This window comes from Hemicordylus capensis, chromosome 4, assembly GCF_027244095.1.
Source record: "Hemicordylus capensis ecotype Gifberg chromosome 4, rHemCap1.1.pri, whole genome shotgun sequence".
Lineage (NCBI taxonomy): Eukaryota > Metazoa > Chordata > Lepidosauria > Squamata > Cordylidae > Hemicordylus > Hemicordylus capensis.
The window spans coordinates 50,199,507-50,214,439 of NC_069660.1; the positions used below are offsets into that span (position 1 = coordinate 50,199,507).

General features: G+C 43.3%; 1 protein-coding gene across 8 annotated transcripts in view; it reads right to left on the reverse strand.

Annotated features, from left to right (window-relative positions):
* CEP250 (centrosomal protein 250) overlaps positions 1 to 7,806 on the reverse strand; it is a 100,787-nt gene extending 92,981 nt beyond the window's left edge. For 3 of the 8 annotated variants that reach the window (XM_053245285.1, XM_053245284.1, XM_053245280.1), the window contains exons 1-3: positions 7,269 to 7,801; positions 5,231 to 5,413; positions 2,046 to 2,102 (exon numbers count right to left, since the gene is read on the reverse strand). In XM_053245285.1, the coding sequence (XP_053101260.1) occupies positions 2,046 to 2,102; positions 5,231 to 5,413 (240 nt within the window). In that variant the 5' untranslated portion in view covers positions 7,269 to 7,801. Of the gene's footprint in view, positions 1 to 2,045; positions 2,103 to 5,230; positions 5,414 to 7,253 lie in introns of those variants that run through there. The other 5 variants (XM_053245283.1, XM_053245281.1, XM_053245282.1 and 2 more) reach the window with 5 other exon arrangements.
* Positions 7,807 to 14,933: the final 7,127 nt, after the last annotated feature.

Below are 14,933 nucleotides of genomic sequence, written 5' to 3' on the forward strand. Positions count from 1 at the left end.
GCAAGCTGTAGTATATGCAGAGTATATTCAGTTGGTCCTCAAAAGCTAGATATGCACACCAATTTCTATCCTGGAACATCAATCAGTTTGATCAATCAGTCCAGAGCCCATGAATGCACTCAAATTACTCCCTCAGTATCCTTTACTCAGGAATCAGTCATATATCCAGAATTTGGGCTACACAAAATACATGGCAGAACTGCATCCTATGACACCCCTCTCTTTTCATATGTAGTATTCCCCATCTTTTGCTTACATCACTGAATAAGACAGGAAGATGGGATTGGTCAAGGCTATCTATCCCATGACCAGACTGCTTCTCTTTTGTTTTCTCATTGTGTAAAAAAAAAAAAAAGTACAGATGAGCATCAAAGAAGTTTGTGATATTAGGGTATATAGCAATCAATATATCCCAAGTTCTTTTTAACCATGACCACTACAGTTGGGCTTTCCTGCATCTGAAGCTGAATAATTCACACCACCCATTTGGAAATGCACAGAGGCAGCTGCTCCCCATGCAGCCATCTCTGCACAGTACTGCACACCTCCAGTGCAGGGGAGGGCCTCCCTTATGGAAGGCAGAGCTCTGCACTGCCCCAACAGCAGGTAAGATGAAGCACAGGACATGATGGGAAGCGCGGGGAGGGGTAATCCTTTCAAGTGCTTTCCCCACAGAACTCTATGGGGAAAGAACTACGCCTCCCACCACCCCCTGCTGCTGCATACTCCTCCCACTGTGCCTCATGCATCACCAACATGCAGATTTGTCAACACCGAGTACCAACTTGTTGCACTAAGAAGATGGAAGAAAGCTATCAGGCAGCTGTTTGGAAGGAGAGGATGGAAAATATCCAGACTCTAAACTTGGAATTGAAATATAAGATTGTTGGTCACATCACAGCTTTTCAAGGTAGGAACCCTAAATTATCCTATGATGGAACTTTGTAAGTTTGTAAGAATATGAGTTTCTACCTCCTGTAAAGGAGAACCCCCTCCACCCGCACAAGAATCATCTAGTACTGTGCAACGACTGCCACTCAGTTAGTGAGCCATTTCTCCATAGCATCTCCATGCAGTTTCAAATGGGTAGTCTGGCTTCTTGTTGTTGTTATTGACACAGTCAGACAGGTGTTACTGACTGGTTTGTTTTATCCAGACATCGAGTCCTTCCCAAGGACCTGGGATGGCTGAATTTTATTGTCAATGTTGTTGCTTTTGTTATAGATATCGTCACAAAATATAGGCTGTTCCGAGTAAAGTTATTATTATTATTAAAACATTTTTATACCGCCCAAAACTTACGTCTCTGGGCGGTTTACAACAGAATAAAAACAAAGTAAAACATTCGTTAAGACAAAAATGGGGAAGGAAAAGAAAACTCACACATGACAACAATTCAAAAATTTTAAAATAATATTTTAAAACAGCATCAAAACCATTAAAACAACATTAATTAAAAGCCTGGGTGAAGAGATGTGTTTTTAAAGACATTTTAAAAGCTGTCAGAGATGGAGAGGCTCTTATTTCACAAGGGAGCGCATTCCAAAGCCTCGGAGCAGCAGTGGAGAAGGCCTGTCCCTGAGTGGCCACCAGACGAGCCGGTGGCAGCTACAGATGGACTTCTCCAGCAGATCTCAGTGGGCGGTAGGGTTCATGACGAAGAAGGCGTTCTCTTAAATACCCAGGGCCCAAACTGTTTAGGGCTTTATAGGTTATAACCAGCACCTTGTATTTTGCCCGGAAATATATCGGCAGCCAGTGTAGCTCCTTCAGTACAGGAGTTATATGGTCTCTCCAAGATGACCCAGAGACCAGCATGGCTGCCGCATTCTAGACCAACTGTAGTTATACATCTTCAGATGCACCAAAGTACAGATAGTGATCACGGTTACTTAGTACACTGCAAGGAATGATAGTGATCTCCTGGATAGGGCAAGGTAACGGATTTTCAACCTTTTGACCAGCTCTTCCTCTCCTTTATCATTACACTTTACTCTAGGATGTAACTGCTGACAAACATAGTAGTCATTTCATTTGTAACTCACCCTGCTTGCTCCCACTTGCTGTTCTAGCTCCTTACACCAATTTCGATATTGCAATACCTGCATCAAATAGAAACAGTCAGTACATGCCTCTTCAAACTTGCATGTAGCAGCTAGGCCTATGTGTTGGAATGGGGTTCTACAGATAATAAAGAAATGTGTTCCTGCAGTTGCCTATATTGTTTCCTGCTCATGAGCATAATACTAACTGAATGCTCTTGGGAAAGTGTTCCACCAGTCACCCTAGAGATTTTTACTGCCACATAACTGCCTGCCAGCTCCATGCAACTAGCATGAGCCCCTGAACAATATTACAAGAGAGCAGCAAAGGGCTTCTATATGTTACACACCAATGGTCTACATGCTGTTGATCTTCTTCCCACTGTCTTGAGGACGACGCAATATTAAGGAATGCCACAGATGGCCAAGTAGCTTTTCATGCTCTTGAAATCAATAGCTGAATCCAGGGGCAGAGGCAGTCAAACGGCGGCCTGTGTTGGGCCCCACCCAGTGATGCCCCATGTGTGTGTGTGTGTGTGTGTGATGTTATGCACACAGGGGCATGGCTCGGGTTCTGGAGAGTCCCAAGTGAACTCTCCCCATCTCATTTCGGACAGCGCTTGCTGCCTGAGAGCATTTATTTTTCTTCTTCTCCCTCCAGTGAGGGAGAGGAAGGGAAATAAATGCTTCCAGGCAGCAAGCATGGTCTGGAAATTAGAGAGGGAGTACTGGGGCAGTCCTTCAGGCAATCAGGCCATGCTCCCTTTGTGCGTGATGTCACATGCAACGGGGCCTCCAGCGGCCCTTTTCATTGGCGGCCCAGGTTCTTTGAACCCGTTTGTTCAATGATGACTCTGCCCCGGCTGGATCCTTGATCTTCAATCCTCAGGCAGAGCGCCCTCATGCCCAAGGCTTGCGCCTTAGGCCAGAGGCTGCTTAATATAGGGCTTTATCTGAGGGGGAAAGCAGCAAAAGCATACACTCATCCAACTGGCAGGTGTAAGGTTTCTCAATTTCCTTCCTTCACCAGACCCAGCCTTAGGCCAGAGGCTGCTCATTATAGGGCTGTACCTTGGTCTTTACCAAGGTAGGATGAAAATAGCAGCTGTCCTATCTTGGTGCTCCAGTTGTTGCTCAGAAGTGTACATCACCTTCCTGGTGCCATAGAGAGGCAGGTGCTCCCAACTGACCAGTTTTGTACAATACTTGCCATTTCAAGAACCTGGAGGAGCCTATTCTATGTAACCATAGCCCACAGGAATAGCTAGGAAGGACACAGGGAGACCAGAAAGGTGAGCAGAGACATTTGGGAAGTGTAGGTTTTTGTAGTACTTTCCCGATAGGGAGAGTGACATCCTTGTGAAGCTTCTCAGCCATTTCTGCACATCAGAAGGGGTAGGTAAGTGTGAAACTGGCTGCACTGGGAGTACCTACTTTGCAAAGCACCAGGGTGGTGGTGGTGATGATACACTTTTATTGAAACTGGTCATTCCAGCACACATGCATAGTAGCAGCACCCTGTGAAGCATCTTACAGAATTTGTTCCCATTTGCCCTTTGACATCCTGGAATGTCTTTGTGCATTGCTCATACCTACACACAAAGACCAGGATTGGTTTCCTTCTAAAATCAGGCTAAACATCAGTGCAGGCATCCGTGTGCAAATTCAGACTTTTAAAAAATGTAAAAAATAAGTGGGGTGGAAGCAAAATAACTGCTTTTAGGTGGCATACTGCCACGCCTAGTTGCAAGAATGTTTTCCACAAGTATGTGCAGCAGTACAGTGCTTCACATGTCTGCTGATTCTTGTTCTACTGAGATAAGTAAACAGAGCAGCACACCTGAGAAACACTACAGTGCTGCTAGTACAACAGCTGGGGAGCAACTCATTGCTGAAAACACACTGCTATAGCTACTCTCAGATGTTCCATCTGAAAGAAAGGCAAAAAGGTTCCTAGCAATGCCTGTCCATATACTGGAAGGGCTATTGCAGGAAGCTTTTTACTTCTTTAAAAGTAGCATTAATTTTCAGGCCAAAACTATCAAACATTTTACTACTACTAGAGTTTAAAGGCAGATTTTAGGATGAGGTACAGGATGCACCAGCTATTTGTGGATATTTTCTGGTATTTACTTCACATGAAAAAGCTGTATTTATCCAGAGCGTAACACCAATTGTAACCAACACCAAATGGCCTACTATTCTTGAGGCAACAGGAGTTATTTTACACCTAAAAAAAAATTCTAATTTAATAAATAAATCACACAAATATTCAGTGTCTTATAAGTATCTCTTAATCATACAACTAATTCCATAAGTTCAGTTCAATCTTATATTATACAATTTACAAATAAAGCATGCATATATTAAATTAATCACCACCAACTATATTTTGCAAACTTTTCAAAGCAGTAAATTCTGTAATAATATGCTGTCCAAGACTTAATCAACAATAGCTAAGCAAGAAAACCTCCACTCATGCAGTCCATAAAAATGATTTGACCCCAAAAAGGAAGAAGTGCCATAGGTAATAAATAAATTTTTTAAAAATTCAATATATGTATTCCATATTTTGGAATACAAATCCATAGGCTAAGTACACTCCAGCAGCACACTCCACAGACTGTATCATGATATAACATAAACACATAACATCACCCTCACCACTGCAAAAACACACACACACACACCCTGACAAAACTGCATGGAAAGATAATATAGCAGCAAAGAATTTCAAGCGTCTGATTAAAATGTCCTTCAGATTTACACCATTTACTAATATGTTTTTTACTCCAGCACTATCCTTGTAAGCTAAGGGGTATCCAACCCATAAAAAAAAAATTGTGTCCCTGACTCCTAGGAAATCTCACATTTTGGAAATATCAAATTCTTCCACTGTTGAGTTGATAACAACATTAGAACAGTGTGAAACAGGGGTTAGCAGACAAATGGAAAGGGGAGAAATAAAGCTACACCAAAAGTTGAGATTTTAGAATTTGCCTACTTAGGATCATATGCTCAGAATGCCTTATAATATCTAAGTGTTTAGAAAGACTGAAGGAGGAAACTGCTTTTCAGGCATGCACTTTATTCCTCACCCATGCTTCTTCCTTTATCTGCCAACACCAATCCATTCCAGATCTATCATATTCTTGTTTGGATACCATTAGAAACACAAGGAGCTTTACCTTTGCCTGTAGCTTCTGTACAAGTACTGCCTGTCTATGCTGTGCCTCCTGTGAAGTTTGTAGTTTTTGTCTATATGATGTCTGATTTTCCACCATCTGTTGATGTAATGTCATTAACTGCTCTTCTGGCAGTAAGTGGACTGTCTTCATTTTCATGCTGTTCGCCCCTTGCTCTCCTTCCATCTGAGGGATCAAAGCAAATAGAAGCAAGACTAATTTAATTTATCTAGGAGGCAAGGTGGCCCTGGTCAGCCCTACATCCTCAACAGGAACAACAGCAGAAGTAGTGGAAAAAGATACATGAATCACCATTGATAATACACGAACATGGTTGCATTAAAATGAGATGCAATGAATAGAAATTAATCCACTTTGTTCTCAACAGAGAAACAAGAAAGGCTGTTACTTAGAGCGACATTGAATAATCTCCTATTCTGTAGAAAGAGTAAAATGGTGAATCACAACCTTTGCATCAGATGATGCCATTAAGAAAGCCTAGACTCTGGCTAAGTAGATAATAAATAATGGGTTTTCTGTAACCCTCAGTTGAGAAAATGACTCTTTGTTTAGAACTGCAAAGAATGAGCTCCCCACAGCTACACAAGTTAGAGGGAGGTTATTGCTCAGCACTTAGTCCTTATAAAAGTTACAATTCTGTATTTAGGAACACAGGAAACTGCCATATACTGAGTCAGATCATTGGTCTATCTAGCTCAGTATTGTCTTCACAGACTCGCAGTGGCTTCTGCAAGGCTGCAGGCAGGAATCTCTCTCAGCCCTATCTTGGAGAAGCCAGGGAGGCTTCTGGCAAGTTCTGGCAAGTTAAAATGCATCGGTTTTTCTATTGGCAACTTTTGGTTAGACTTCCATTCTTATGAGAACAGAGATTTCACATACACAGAAATTCATGAAAGAGAAGGTGTGTGGTCATATTAAGCAAGGGGAGCGGGGTATCCAAAAGAGAACCCAGTAGAAGAGAGACAAGCTTCAAGCAGGTGCATGGCAGAAAACTAGTTTTAGAATAACAGAGTAAAAACCATGAAGTGTACAACACATTTCAAGCAGAAATAGATTTAACCTTCAATGGACTTATTATAGCAATCTATGCTCTACCCAACTCTATCAATGCCCTCAGTAGTGATTCACAACCAACCATTCTTACACAGATTGCCCATCTGTCACACCACACGGGTCACCTGACATGACATAAAATTCTTACAGTCACTCCTGTAAAGTACATGTATGTAAGACCATCTCAAGGAAACACGAGAGATTAATGCAAATTCTAACATGGAATAGCCTGCATATAAAAAAATTCCATTACATGTGAGGCAACATAGCGATAGTTACTCCCTTGACAGGACAATCTTAGTTGACAAGACAATCTTCATATTGCAGCTTCATTGTGAATAATCAGTAACAGCCACATTACACACCCCAATGCTACACATGTTCAGCACATGACTTCAACATGCCTATTAACTGTAAAAGGTGAAGTGTGCCATCAAGTCAATTTCAATTCCTGGCACCCACAGAGCCCTGTGGTTTTCTTTGGTAGAATACAGGAGGGGTCTACCATTGCCATCTCCCACACAAAATGAGATGATGCCTTTCAGCATCTTCCTCTATTGCTGCTGCCCGATCTAGGAATGCAATCCCAGGGCTTTGCGATTACAGTACCTGGGTACTGTAATTCTGAGGATCTTCACAGGTTCAGAGTGGGGCTGGAGGAAGCAAGAGCTTGATTAATTGCACATTCAGGGGTGCAGCTAGGGAAGAGGGGGCCATGTGTTTGCCCCTCCCATTGTGGCCCCTTGAAGATAATTATGAAGACAGGAGGAGTAGAGCTGGGGGGGGGACGTTCAGGGGCTGGATCCTGGGGGCCGTGTTCTTTGAACCCATCCACTCAATGAACCTGGTGTTCAGGGACACAAGTTGAGCGGGAGGCCATCAGCACGCCCTTATTTTCCAATTCGGCACAGTATTCTCCCCCGCCTACCGCGCATCTCTGGGTCTGACTTACGTAGGACTGACTCACCAGCCTCCCCGCCGGCTACGCAGCACACCTGAACGTGCGCCAGGGACGCTCACCTCAGCAGCGAAACTCCCTTGCCCGCTCGCCCGCCCCTGCCGGAAGGCTCTCCTGGGCGGGGAAAGGAGGCTGTGCTTGGCGCCAGCGTCTTTTTATGCTTCTTCCAGCGCCGGCAACGGGAACCCGCCTGCTTGCCTAGTGGGAGCAGCTAAGCTCCTCTCTGCTGCCTTTCCTCTTTTCGGCAGCGCCTGCCCGGGCCTTTGCGGGCGCTCACCTCCCCGTGGGCTGAGGCGGGCGGTACAGGAAGTGTCCTGAGGCCACATATACACACACCATTAGCCTCGGCCGCTCCAAAAAAGATGACAGGCCTAGTGTGTGCGCCTCAAACTCCCAGGAGCCAATGCCGCCGGCAGGAAAGGGGGCGGGGAGCCCGGCGGCAGCGGCATTGGCTATTGAGAGTTTGAGCAACGCGAGGATTGCCTGAGCAACCGGACTAGGCCTCTCTTAGCAAACCCTCTAGTTCAGGGGGAGAAAGGGGTGTCCCGCATGGCGTGGCGCGTTCACCGTTAGGGCCCTCCCTTACAGGTCGCCTTGGTCCTTCCCCGGTCACGTACACCACGCCCCCTTGACTAGGGACACTGGGCGGCGACCCAGCCTCGGATGTTCCCTTGCTAGTACCTGTCACTTGCAATTTGTGCCGAGCTGTTTCCTTCTGCGGCGCGCTTTGAGATCATCCTGAGTTGAAGCGAGTCCAGTTCTGCATATCGGGCTGTACAGCTGCGCTGTAACATGTAACTAGGGGCTAAATGCTGCCGAACTCGATGGGGCCTACTCAGAGTATACATACATGCATGGGTCATGCTGTACCCAAAGCATACTTACTTGGACGAAAGTCCCAGGACTCAACTGTATGAAATGTTGCACTTTACGATGCTAGAAGTTCCAGTGCCTGAGATTCAATCAAGCCGCGTGTTCAAGATTATTATTCTTGAGTTATTCAAGATAATTAGTCTTGAGTTATTCTCAACATTCAAGTGAGATTTCTAATTCTGTTTGCATTTGTGAATATAAAACTGTAGGATTATAATTATTCCAAAGTTCTGTTCAGACATTACATACACATGCCTGTATACATGTATATATGTTTGTGGGAATGACTGTATGTGCATCCATTTAAACCTAAGTACAGGCCTCCCTCAATTGCAGGGCACTAATTGGAAATGTACTACTATATGTGCACTGAGCATAATGTTTGAATAACTTGTGTGCATACAGTGTACACATCCTATATGTGCATCAAACACATGTGAATGGGGCTCAAGTTAATGCACACATGTTCACACTCTGGCAGTTTATCACTTCTGCTCTCATTGTGTTCCTACTGTTGTAAGCTTCATACCTGCAGCAGTAGTTGGGTGTTACATTTTCTTTTCACCTAGGGACAGTGGTAAGGAACCACAGTGGCTTATTCCTGGAGTGACAGTGAGGCCACTACAGAAGTGAAGTGCTGCACTTTACTGCAGGAATTGCTTCTGGATTGTGTACATGTCCACAGAGTACAAGGACATTTGCTCAGATGTTCCCAACACCCTCAAACCTGCCTTGTGCCAAACATTTCAAAGGCACATATTGAAAAACATTTTATTATAATAGGATATTCAGATCTAAGTTAGACAATACAAAATCCAAGGATAATAATTCTGCCAGCTTCATTAACATAAAGATGTGTTACTTTATACATGGCACCAGTCTTTTTTGCAATGCATAGTTTGTGTGAAGCAACACTGGAGTTTACTTGTCATTACCCATATCTATTTAGTTGGTACATATACATGTACTAAGTAAAAAGGCTTCATAACTTCACTTGTATGTACTTAATTTTGAACTTCTTAAAATATTTGTATTTAGAGAAGGAAATAAATATGTTATTTCAAGCTTGCTTGAAGATTTATATTTTGACGGGTATGTCAACAGTTCTTCTGGAGACTGTTCCAACAGACTCAATGACATTGACTTGATGTGTTAATTAAACTTGATGTGTTCATATCTATCTATCTATCTATCTATAAATGAATGTCTGTCTGTCTGTCTCTTCCCTACACATTCCTGCACCCTTTGAGCTATCTGGACCAAATCTGGCACAGTGACTTCCTACAACCCTACGAGTAATGCAGGGTACCCTGGAACCCCAACAACCACCTTGCACAGACAGACAGGCAGATATACAATGGGTATATCTACAAAACATATGGTTGCAATAACAAAGAAAATTTTGCACCATAATGACTTCCTAGGACCCTACAAGTAACATAGGGTACCTGGAAACCCCGGAAACACCTCACGCAGACAGACGGATGGATATACAATAGGTATAGCAAACATAGTAGGAAGGAACCGTAGCGGGAAGATTTTTACATTTTGAAGGAAGATACTTTTTTTGCTGAAGTCATGGACAGATAGATATACAATGGGCAGATGGATATACAATGGCGCAGTGGGGAAGCAACCTGCCTAGAGAGCAGGAGACTGTTGGTTTGATTACCCACTGGTGTGTTTCCCAGAATATGGGGATCTCCTCTATCGGGCAGCAGCGATATAGGAAGGTGCTGAAAGGCATCATCTCAAACTGCGCGGAAGAAGGCAATGGTAAACCACTCCTGTATTCTACCAAGAAAACCACATGGTTCTGTGGTTGCCAGGAGTCAAAACTGACTTGATGGCACAACCTTTTGTTTCCTTTATAGCCACAAAACATACAGATAAAATAACAAAGAGAAAGTCACACCATAAGCCTGAGCAACTCCGGGTACTCAAAGCTAGTTATATTATAATTTTCTTGCTCATTTGAGTAGAACAGTATATTTGTTTTCTTCTGTTCTATTTCAGGAAGTGTCTGTTACTGTACTAGAGAGTATCTCACCAAGCACTTATAGACCAAAACAACTCTGACAGTAAACTTTGATTCATAAACTTTTAACATCCAAAACAAGATGGAGGTACTTATCCAAACAAGACAGAGGTAGTGTCTGTAGGGGGTTGGGATCTGAGTTGATGATGATGATTTATTCGATTTCTATATCGCCCTTCCAAAAATGGCTCAGGGCGGTTTACACAGAGAAATCATATATAAATAAGCTGGATCCCTGCCCCCAAAGGGCTCACAATCTAAAAAGAAACATAGGTTAGACACCAGCAACAGTCACTGGAGGTACTGTGCTGGGGGTGGATAGGGCCAGTTAATCTCCCCCTGCTAAATAGAGAGAATTGCCACATTAAAAGGTGCCTCTTACGAGGTTACACGCCCCCTAAAAGACCAGGTTCGTAGTCTGGGAGTGCTCCTGGATCCCAAACTCTTCCTGGTTTCTCAGGTTGAGGCTGTGGCCAGGAGTGCTTTTTATCAGCTTCGGCTGATATGCCAGATTCTTCCATTCTTGGAGACTAGTGACCTTAAAATGGTGGTACAAATGCTGGTAATCTCTAGGCTTGACTACTGTAATGCACTCTACATGGAGCTGCCTTTGTAAGTAGTTCGGAAACTACATTTGGTACAAAATACGTTAGCCAGACTGGTCTGCGGGTTTACTCGAAGGGACCACATAACACCGATTCTAAAAGAACTGCACTGGCTGCCGATAGGTTTCTGAACGAAATAAAAAGTGCTAGTTATTACCTATAAGGCCCTTAATGGCTTAGGTCCAGGATATTTAAGAAAGCGCCTTCCCTATCATGAGCCCTGTCACCTATTAAGATCATCTGGAGAGGTCCAATTATGGTTGTTGCAAACTTGTTTGTGGAAACTTGAGATCAAGCCTTTTCTGTGGCTACCCCAGGGCTTTGGAACTCGCTCCCTACTGAAATAAGAGTGTCTCCTCTGTTTGCTTTTAGGAGGACCCTGAAGACATACCTGTTTTCCCAGGCCTTCAACTGAGATTCGATTTTTAAATTTTAACATGTTTAATCTATGATTTTTATCTTTTTATGAATTTTAAATGTGTTATATTTTATGTTTTAATTCTGTACATTGCCTAGAGATTTTTATACTAGGTGGTATATACATTCTCAATCATATATGGACAAAATGACCAATGATAACCCTGGATTATCAAGATGCTACACACAATTGAACCACATTCACTTTGAAGCAGGGCCAAGAGTATTCTGCATTTCTATTATTAATGCACCTTAAATTGCTAAGTGCTGTGGAAAAGTTGCTTACAGGCTTAAGACAGGAGGACACTGAATCTACTGTTTGATTGTGTTTGATATAATATTTAGAATGTTAACCTGAGAATATCAGCTTTCGTGTTTGTGTGTTTGCTTTTACATTTATAGCCCTTGTGGTGGCAAATAACTGTTTCAAAATATATGGACGCTGTCTGGTGAAATATCAAAGCAGTACTTCAATTATCATCTCTACATATAATATAATCTATAATCTCCACATAATCCCAGAACCTATATAATAATTGCCACTTTATGCTTCTACACTTGACACTACCAAATTTCACACATGGCATGCCTAAGTACATGGAAATAACTTTGTTGAACTAATTTCAATTAAATTCTAAATAAATTTTACAATGACACCAGTCCACCTTTCACTGGAAGTCAATGGCTTTCAGAGGTTTTTAAAAAATTATTCACATCTCACATGCAAAATCTTGTACAGAATCTATTGCTTCAGAAAAAAAAAATCTTCCCTCAAAATGTAAAAATCCTCCTGCTACAGATCCTTCCTACTATGTATGCTTCATCTTCACTCATCCCTGCTAGAATTATTACTCCATCTCCATACAGATTTTCTGGAACTCTGTCTTTAATATCCGTAATCAAAAAACCTTTGGTTTAAAATGACAGTTAAGCTGCTTTGCATTTTCACTTGTGCTCTAAAAAGAATGAAAATTGCAAATTAAGGTGCCCATCTTAACTTCCATGCTGTATAAGCTGTAAAGACTTTGTATATGGTATATTGGGCTGGGAAGGGATGTGTCCAGGCAGACATTTAACAAATGTAGTTTCCCTTATCACTTCCTATAGATGCCCCTGATGAGTTTCTGCCTGATGTATTTCTGATCAAGGGAATGGGTCAATGCATGGAGATTCATTTCTAAAGCCATTATCATATACCAGACTATAAAGTCTTAACAGCTTATATGGCACAGAAGTTAAGATGGGCACCTTAACTGGCAATTTGCATTCTTTTTAGAGCACAAGTGAAAATGTAAAGCAGCTTAATTCTCGTTTTAAACCAAAGGTTTTTGGATTACTAAATTTCCCGGCATTTAAAAAAGGAAAATATGATTAGACACTATGGGAAAGAGCTTACCCAAACCATAAGGTGAAACTTCCTGATGCTGAACACCAAAAACTTTGTAAAACCTTCAACTAAGATAAAGTCACACTCCCCCCACCCACACACACCTGAAAAAAAACAAGTAAATTAAATTAGTGGATTCAGTAATTGTGTCAGTGTGATCTCATCTCAGCAATGAATCTGTACTTCATTTTCCCCTTTTCTTAAAAAAAAACCCCAACACAAATAACAATGACCATTAAAAATAACAAATGCTTTAACAACCATGTCCAAAGTTATAGATTATCTTCCCAGAAATTCTCATAAACTTCACAGTTCTGCTTGATTTAATTCCCTTCAGGGTGGTGTTAAAATAGTGTAAAATATCAAAATAGTGTAAAAGTTGTACATAAGTGACGTAGCCATTCACACAGAGAAACAGAGGCACGCATGCACACATATGCACATGTGCATGCACAGGTGCACACACACACACAGGCACATGCGCACACACCCCTCACCCATTCCAGCGAGCTTCTAGTCCAAGCCCCGGCAAGATGGCATTCCCTGCCAGCTGCCCCACACCCAGGGCTCAGATGGCTTCCATGCATGTGTGGAGTCCGTACATGCAGAGGCTATCTGAGTCCTGGGGGTGGAGGCCAAGGCAGCCAGCAAGGAATACCAGCTTGCCAGGGGCCTGGGTGAGGTGCGTGCATGAACACGGTGACAGGTGTGTGCCTGAATGGAGCAGCAGGCAGGAGTGTTCTCTGCCAGCAGCTCCACCTCCAGGGTTCAGATGGCCTCTGTGCATGTGCGGAGGCCATCTGAGCCCTGGGGGTGGCTGCCAGGACAGCTGGCTAGGGATGGGCCCGGACCAGTCCAGAGGCCATTCTAAAGGCCTCTGGAACAGTCCGGAACAGTCCGGACCTGGGTGGTCCGGTTCGGGTGGGGGGCTTTAAGAGTGGGTAGAGGGTTTACTTACCCCTCCCGCCTCTTTCCCGTTCTGGCGCCGTAAGTTTAGTAGTCCTTTGCGTGCACTCATGTCACAGAGACGTGAAGCGCGCGCACAACGGACTTCTGGGAGTTTTGCAGAGCAGCAGCGGGGAAGGGGTGGCAGGGAGGTATCCTGCCGCTCCAATTACTACTAAACTTACGGCGCCAGAACGGGAAGAGGTGGGAGGGGTAAGTAAACCCTCCACCCGCTCTTAAAGCCACCCCCCACCCCAGTGCCAGACCGCAGTTTGGCGGTTCCGTGCACACTCCTACAGCTGGCAGGGAATGCTGACTTGCCAGGGCTGGGGTAAGGTGCATGCTGGAACAGATGGGGGTGCACACCAGACAGGAGCGGCGGGCTGGAGTAGTGGATAGGAGCAGCGACAGTGGGCAGCAGGGCCAGTGTCGGAGATGGAGTTCCAGTGCATCAACCTTTTTCACCAACTATCCTAATGACCACTAGGGGCATTGGGAGTAGAGGCAGTTAGTGAAGGTCTCCTTACCTGTCTCTGCTTGCCTCTATTCTATGACCCCTTCCTTGACTCCTCAGGTACTTCTTGTAGTGAGTTAGTCCTCTTCCTTTCCTCCTAGAGAGAAGATGGAAACATCTCTCTCTCCCCCTACCTATTCGTTATGTAGCTGATAGATAGGATAGGTCTTTCCTATCCCAAATATCACCAATAAACTAGTTAAGTAACAGAATCTACAGTGATCTCCATGCGTGTTACTCTAAATAGCTGCAACAACTAAACTCTGCACTCTGTAACTGGAGTGGTAGCTTCCTTGGTGCTTTGCTAAATAATCACAAAACCATTGGGGCAGCTTGAGGGGCAGAGCGGTGAGTCAGCTGCCATGTTTATTGTGGGCAGTACTGTGGAAACTGTAACTTCAAACTTGCTACCGCACAGACTCTAGTCTGTTAGCACCAAACACGAAACATTGTTTCGTGGCAACTTGGGACTGGGCCTCTCTGTGGCTGCCCCAGGGCTTTGGAACATGCCCCCTGCTGAAATAAGAGCATCTCCTGTTCTGTTTGCTTTTAGGACCCTGAAGATGTACCTGTTTTCCCATGCTTTTAACTGAATTTTAAATTTTAATCTATTTATTTATCTATTTAATTTATTTTTATCTATTGTGATTTTTATCTGTTTTTGTGAATTTTAATGTTTTATATTTTCTATTATGTTTTAATCTGTACACTGTCTAGAGATTTCTATATTAGGCACTGGTTGAATTTCTATATTGGTAACTGGTTGAAGGAACAGAAACAGAGAGGAAAGTGAGAAGAGGGTTCTCCCAGGGACCTGTACTGGGACCAGTGCTCTTTAACATTCATAAATAATCTAGAAGTTGGGATAAAGCAGCAAAGTGGTCAATTTGCAGAT